General features: G+C 29.2%; 2 protein-coding genes across 3 annotated transcripts; one reads left to right on the forward strand and one right to left on the reverse strand.

Moving 5' to 3' along the window:
• Window positions 1–1,607: 1,607 nt before the first annotated feature.
• On the forward strand, window positions 1,608–4,411 carry LOC128397471 (uncharacterized). Its single transcript, XM_053358200.1, has 3 exons — window positions 1,608–1,767; window positions 2,059–2,546; window positions 4,182–4,411. The coding sequence occupies exons 2-3, from the start codon at window positions 2,308–2,310 to the stop codon at window positions 4,327–4,329; spliced, it is 387 nt and encodes a 128-aa protein (XP_053214175.1). The 5' UTR covers window positions 1,608–1,767; window positions 2,059–2,307; the 3' UTR covers window positions 4,330–4,411.
• Window positions 4,412–4,986: 575 nt separating this feature from the next.
• Window positions 4,987–6,322, reverse strand: LOC128397468 (V-type proton ATPase 16 kDa proteolipid subunit c-like). 2 transcript variants are annotated; one of them, XM_053358198.1, is made up of 3 exons: window positions 6,112–6,322; window positions 5,786–6,018; window positions 4,987–5,584 (listed from the first exon to the last, which is right to left on the reverse strand). In XM_053358198.1, exons 2-3 carry the CDS (start codon window positions 5,985–5,987, stop codon window positions 5,295–5,297), a joined length of 492 nt encoding a protein of 163 aa, XP_053214173.1. In that variant the 5' UTR covers window positions 5,988–6,018; window positions 6,112–6,322; the 3' UTR covers window positions 4,987–5,294. The 2 variants fall into 2 exon arrangements, with proteins under 2 accessions (XP_053214173.1, XP_053214172.1); XM_053358197.1 differs by having other exon boundaries at window positions 5,786–6,318.
• Between the last annotated feature and the right edge of the window lie 1,112 nt (window positions 6,323–7,434).

Raw genomic sequence — 7,434 nt, forward strand, 5'->3', positions numbered from 1 at the left:
CAGGTCAAATATCGTGAAATCAAGTCACGACACCCCGTTAGGCCTTAAGTGTTAACCTTTTTATTACTTCATTAAAGTCATTAGAAATCATCATTATTATCATAATCGTTATCATCATTATCACAATTAACTGGACAACACACAAAGTTAACAATATGATGAATAGTAAAAAAATTAAATCGTTTCAAAGTTTTTTTGCATTGGTAATAAAACAATTTCCATTAATATTGATCATCATTAGGTAACAATAGGAAACCCGTTAGGTCAACGATCTGTGGGTCTAACATAGTGTAGTCCATTAATTAACTGACCATTCATTTGAAATATCATATGAACTCTTGGCATTATACTGACCATTCATCATCCTTGTTGACCAATGTTGAAACTTTTACTCCAATATTATAATATTAGTAAAGTTTTGATTGTTTCTGATCAAAACGTTGACATTAAATTGCTAAATTATTATTGACCATCAACAATAACTATTGACCTAAACATTTCTTATCAACTTGAACAATTAACTAATTAAGGCTCATCTTGTTGAGTTAATTGTTACTTGAGAGTCTCAAGTGTCTGGTTAAAAATTTTCTACCTGAATATCAATTAGTTTGATTGTTTTTCTTAATCATCACTAAACACAATTAACGATTGATCAACAATCAATCAATCAACTGAACATTTAACATTACGAATAAGAAAAAAATATCCAAATAATTTAGCTTAATGATGTTGTTGTTGTTGTTGTTTTTGACAATAATTTGCTGAAACAATTAACTAATAACATGATCAGAAAAAAAAGTGTTCAACAATTTATAAATTGTTGTTTTCTAAAAATAATCATTTCTATTGAAATATTGTACTGTTGTAACTTAAAACAATCACAATTAACCATTACAATTGATTAATAATAGTATCATCATCAGCATAATATAATCAAATCTGTTAATCATTTAACTCCTAATTCAACAACAACAACAACAACAATTTAAATTGTAAAACTTGTAACAATTTGAAACAATGTATTATAACAAGACGATGATTAGAAAATTAAACAAAAACTAATCAAATCAATTATTGATTAGATTTGTACTTACGATGATGATTATTGTTATTACCAATATTTAGATGAATCTAATAATCACAATCAAAGTTAATTGTGATCATTTGAATGACAAAAGTATTCTAATTGCTGGTGTTTGTTAAATACTAAGATGATGATGAAGATATTGATAGAGAGAGAGAGAGAGGAAGGAAAAAACGTCAAATGAATGAATTGGAAGATGATAAGAAAAAGATGAGGATGAAAGATGATGATGAGCCGTTAATCATCATCATTTTCATCAGCATCCTTAATCATTTGGTACAATTATTATTTAAGCAATTAAATTTACCATGACATAGATTGAAAAAGAAAATAAAATAACTTTATCTTTCTTTCGTTTCACCTAATTCTAACGGTACATGAGAGAGTATTTTCATCATCATCATCATCTTAGAAATGTTTCAGTAACTGGATAGAAAGAGGATGATGATGACGAAGAAAGAGAAGAGGGATGACGGATGATGAGAGAGGCATGAAAACAGTAAAGGTAAGGTGGGTTCCACTTTTTTCACCCCAACCCTGAATTGGGCATCACTTAAATTCACTTAATATCAGCTTACCTGATTCAGTTGGGAATCAGTTGCTGTTCAGAGTGTTAAGAGTTCAGATCAATCGTTAATTGTTAACCCAAACAATCAAGGAGAAGAAAAAGTTTTTTCATTTGTGTAAGTGTCCAATATAAATATATGTAATACTAATTCAATTTCTTAAATTCTAACTACTAATATAATTATCATTTCTCCATCACAATTAAGTTTACAGTTATATTGATTGTATTGATACTATTATCTCAAGGATCGAGATACAATATTGTATCTAATTCATTTTATTCAATATTCTTGTTTTTTTTGTTGATTTTTGATTCTCTTTATTATTTACCTTTCTTGTTTAATATTTAATCTGATTATCAAATATTGTTTATTGATTGTTTTTGTTTTTCATTTCTCTCTCATCAGTGACCCATCGGTTGTCATCCTCATCATTATCCGTCTTGACATCACATCCATTGATTATTATCCGTTTGTTGTTATATTTTTTTTTTAATAATTTTGTTGCCTTCGTTTTGGTGTTATCAACGTTAATCCATCATAAGCTTTAATCGCTTAGACAAATTTTTTGGATCGTTAATTCCTGAGCATCGTACAATCAAAATCTTCAGTTAATCAACCACCTAAATCATCAACACCACCAATAAATCAATCAAAATGATGGTTAATAATGTTGCCGTTTTTGCTACACTTTTCTTTGTCTTAATCTCAGTGCCAACCAGTTACTCCCAGCCCCCAAACCAAGGCTCAGGAATAGCAGTTTTCAGTTCAGCTTCCGATAATCAGCCAGATACTCAACCCTCATGGCAACTTATCTTCCGGAATATTGGATTGGGCAGTATGACTGATCCAGTTTTCAACATTCTTAAACGACGATGGGATTCAATTCGAACCAAGTAAGTAATCAAATCAATCCTCTAATCCAAAAATCAGTTGAGAGTCAAGTTAATCCTAAGATTAAGATTATCGATATAATCGAGTGACATTTTCTCTCGTTTTCTTATTGAAAATTTCATTCATTTAATATTCAGTTCACTAAATCAACTTAAACCTTTGTAAATAACCAACCAACCAATAGATAGAGCCAAAATTTAATTCTAATTGTAACAATTAGACAACAATTAACGGTTACAATTGTCGTTCTCAGCTGTTTCGGCTTGTAACTTTTTCCTAATCTCATCATAGATGGAGTTACTTTTGTTTAAATTGTTGAGATTGAAATTTAAATAATTACAATCAACTTGGTTGAAATTAAAAAACAATCAAGGATAATCAGAATGGACTATTGTCAATATTAATATAATCAATTGTTTTCGTATTCTTGATTATAATTAATTCACAATTTCCATTGTCATTTGAACACAAAGTAAACAATTGAACGGAAAACAATTGCTAACTAATTGTTGAGAAATACTAGAAATTAACCTTAATTAGTTTGGTTAAGGAATCATTGATAAAATAGTAAATTAATTGATAGTTAATTAGAAATGGTATTTGATTAACTGTCCAATTGACAATGAAAATGAAAAAAGTTGACAATGAACAATTAACGAAAGTGATTATCATTATTGTTATTATTGAAATATTAATCAGTTGGAAATGTAATCATAAGTATACAATTAAGTTTGTTGATTAACGGGAAAAGTTAATTAAAGCAAATAATCAAGAGGAGAAAGGATTTAATTATTTATAAATTTTGAAGGTAAAATTGAGGTTAAATTGATCATCGTAACAATTTAAATGGTTGATTTATTGAACGATTATTGAATGATTAAGAAACTAAATTAGGGTAAATTAAGGTTCGATTGCCTTTAACCAATTGTTGATGATCAATTGCTACAATTAACTAATCGTTTGTACAACTAACTTAACAATATATTAATCTGGTTATAACAGAAATTGATTCACACCTTAAATTTAAGTTATTTGATAATGATTAAGATGATGATTAAAATCATCCTAATCATCATCATTATTTGATCTTAATTGTGATCATCATCATGGTGAAGGTAAATTTTCAAAATCTAAATCACAATTTAAACAAACTTTAAATTGTTAACTAAGTTAACAAACTAAAGGGATATTTTTATCCCAATCGTTAGTTGATTACGATTTAATTAAGTTAATTTACAATTTCATTTAGTAATAACAATTAAACTAATCAAAAACTTTTTTTTTCTTACTTTACACTTACACTAATTAACCATTTGAAATTTAAATTGTCACTAATTTTTTTGATCTTAAATCATTTAAATGTCTGATTACCAATGTTACCATTTTCTCATCATGGTTAAGTTAATTTCTATTATTAGAAATTTAAGTTAATTGATATTTGATTATTCACCTTAAACAATTAACGCATTGATTGTTATTGTTATTAATTCACTTGTCCAATAATCGTGGATGAAGATTATTGATCCATAAACGTTACTATTGTAATGAGATAAAACTGACCACTGGTCAAGGAAAACTTTTTCTTCTCTCTAACCAATTAACGGTTTTTTTTTATTCTTTTTTTTTTTCGATTCTAGTCCATTCATTCAAGCTTTCTTGTTACAAAATTCACCCGCTGCCGCTGCCCCCGCACCGTCGACCGGCAACGTAATGAGATACGCTCGAAGTGTCAACCGTCGTACCAGAAGGGAATATCAACCAACCTTCATTGAGAAACTTCAATAAACTCATTTTGTTATTTTCTGTCATTTTTTTTACTACAAACAAAACAATTAATATCTGACCAGAGAACTTTTTTTCTCTTAAATTCAATGTGTCCATTTTGTTTTATTTCCTCGCGACTATTAGAGTGACCACAACAATGACCCTTCGAGAAACAAAAAGTTTCTATTATTTTATCAAACAATCAATCGTTTCGTTAGGAGAGTTGATTTGTCGTTTGTGATTATTGATCAACAAGTTGAGAGATACTTGAGCTTTGATTACTAACAATTAGTAAAGTAAAGGATAACAGCAGAAAGATTGATTAAGTTTTCCTGATTATCGACAATCAATAGTTGACTTTTGATTAACATCATTAGCCGAGCCGTGAGGTTGGTCATTGTGGCCATCGAGAATGAGTCGACTGAGTTCTGGACATTTCTTTAATGTTCAACTCGACAATTAACTTTACCTCTAATCTAATTGTATCAATTGATTGTTCACTTAACGGCAATTAACAGTTAATCATTGGAAACTTTTCTCAACGCTCTCTATTGACAATAATTGAAGTCAATCATTAGTGTGACAAAATACAAACTAAATTAACTTTGACAATCAGTTGAAAAGTGAGAAAAATTGATTGTAAGATTGTAATTGAGTTTACAATTGAAGAAAATGATATTAAATTAAAAATGATTTAATTGATATCTTGAATAATTTAAGTTGAAAAAAACAACATTCACCTCTTGATAAGTTAATTATACAATTAAACAAAATGAATCGCGACTATTGATCAAACAATTTAGTATAAATCAAAACAGTTTCATGATATTATTTTTTCATCATATTTCCTACTGAACTGAATTGTCTTTGTTGAAATAGAAACACAGGTTAAAAGGTTAATCACTTTAACGAAAAGGAAAAGAGAAAAGAAAAGGTGATTAACTAATTAGTGATGATAATCTTTTATCTTTCTTTCGGTGAGTGATTTAGGCAACGGTGGCTTTTGTGTTGAGAATTAGAGAAACGATTAGTCCATAAAGACCAAGTACTTCAGCGAAAATTAAAATCAAAATCATTCCTACAAATAGACGTGGTTGTTGGGCAGTACCACGAACACCAGCATCGCCGACAACACCAATAGCGAAACCAGCGGCCAAACCAGAAAGACCCACAGATAAACCAGCACCCAAATGGATGAAACCATCAAACAATTTATACGCTGGTGGAGCCTTTAAATTGTTAGCAATCAATGCAGAAACGATTAAACCATAAATTGCTTTTGGTGAATATTTTTGACAATCAAGTTCCAAGGTCAATTCGGATGAACACAATTCATGATAATTTAGGGCGGAATAATCATGTGACAGGGAGTGAGAGAGAGAGAGAGGAAAATAATTAGTCATCGCTTGATACGATTAAGAGAAAATTTATCAAATTCTCTAGCGAAATTATCAACTCATCTATCGAGTGTACATACCAATAATACCGGCCATTACGACGGGAATAATACTTTGCATGATTCTTTCCGGCCTCATGACGGCCATCGCTGAGATACCTGTACCTGATTTAGCTGTTCCGTAAGCGGCTCCAAGGGCTGAGAAAACCATTGCCGAAGCGCAGCCCATGACACCAAAAAAAGGTCCATAAACTGGAGCAGCACTTAAATCACCTTCGGACATTTTTTTTTTATAAAACACTAATTGCGAATAACTATAAATATAATTGAAGGAGAAAACTAAAATTACTAAATTAGTAAATTACAACAATTTACACAACACACAAGTACGGAAATAAATTGCTAACAGAATTTACAGAGGATCGTCGAAAATGAATTGTTATTAGATCAGATTTGGAAATTGAGAATTTGTGGTTAATAGAAAAGTAGATGAAACTAATATTACACTCGAAAGTCACTTATTCCCCAATGGAAGGTATCAATAAGGTCGAATAGGTGATTTCTAAATGGGAATAAAAAAGAGAAGAGAAAACAAATCAGAGAAGATTAGAGATTAGAGAATTAATTATCTGAATTTATCGAAATAAAATTCCCCTCATTAGGTAAAATGAATGAAATGATAATCGTAATGAGTTAAGTGATCATTATATTGCCATTGGTTGGAAGTGATTAATGATAATTGTTGAAAGTTGATCTGATTAGTTTTGATTGTGGAAACAAAAAGAGAGGCGGATAAACTGATTGCAATCAAATTCTCTTGAGTAAAACACTAGACAAACAATTAAATGTGTAACTAATTATTTCCAAAAGTTAATTCAATTGACTTCCGTTGATTTTGTTTTCTTTCAATGCAACAATTAGTTTGTTTTGAAAGTTACAATTTAATTTGAATCTTTGTTTTGTTTCTGATTCAATTTCAATTGATTTACATGATTAATTTGATTGTTTTTTTTGTTAATCTTTCTCATATTTTGATTATTTTATTGATTGATTCATTCATGATTGGAATATGAATTTAATCATGTTGATTGATTTTCACAATTCCATTGATTAATTTATTCCGATGATTCCTTATGATGTTTAATTTTCATCGAAATTATTTCGCATTGGAAAATGGAAATATGGATTAACTTAATTCTTGGTGATTAGTTGTTAGCAATTTGCTTTTGATTCTGTGAAAATTTATTCATTTGATATTCTCAAGTTAATTAACTGAGTTAATTTATGTTGTGTCTGTGTGGTGATTAGTAGATTAGATTGGAGATTAATTAGTCTATTTACATGTTGATTGTGAACCAAGTGAGAGTCTTAATCACAATTAAAACTGTTAACGCTCTCTATTGAGTGTAATCAAAGTTATTAATTACAAACTAAATCAACTAATAGTTGACAATCAATTTTGAAACAAGAAAAAAAGTTCATGTCAATAATTAAGTCACTCAATTTGTACTTATTCAGACAGATTCTGATTAACAGTCACTCACAACATGTTAATAATCATCTTCAACCACTTTCAAATAGCAGTTAACATTATAATCATGATTAAATTGCTCGTTAATTGTAACAACCAAAAAATTTGATTGACAGAAATTGAAAGGAATAAGTAGCGACATCTATTGGTTATATTCTGAAGCTCGTGTTGAGTAAAAATTTAGAAAATAAAAAAAGCG

The sequence above is a fragment of the Panonychus citri genome, unplaced genomic scaffold (assembly GCF_014898815.1).
Source record: "Panonychus citri isolate SS breed McGregor unplaced genomic scaffold, ASM1489881v1 Contig00033, whole genome shotgun sequence".
In the NCBI taxonomy this organism is placed as follows: Eukaryota; Metazoa; Arthropoda; class Arachnida; order Trombidiformes; family Tetranychidae; genus Panonychus; species Panonychus citri.

Coding starts and splice junctions, on each gene's coding strand:
- LOC128397471 (XM_053358200.1), top strand. CDS start 2,308: ATGATGGTTAATAATGTTGCCGTTTTTGCTACACTTTTCTTTGTCTTA. Junction 2,547..4,181: donor TGGGATTCAATTCGAACCAA/GTAAGTAATCAA, acceptor TTTCGATTCTAG/TCCATTCATTCAAGCTTTCT.
- LOC128397468 (XM_053358198.1), bottom strand. CDS start 5,987: ATGTCCGAAGGTGATTTAAGTGCTGCTCCAGTTTATGGACCTTTTTTT. Junction 5,585..5,785: donor CGTAATGGCCGGTATTATTG/GTATGTACACTC, acceptor ATTCACCAAAAG/CAATTTATGGTTTAATCGTT.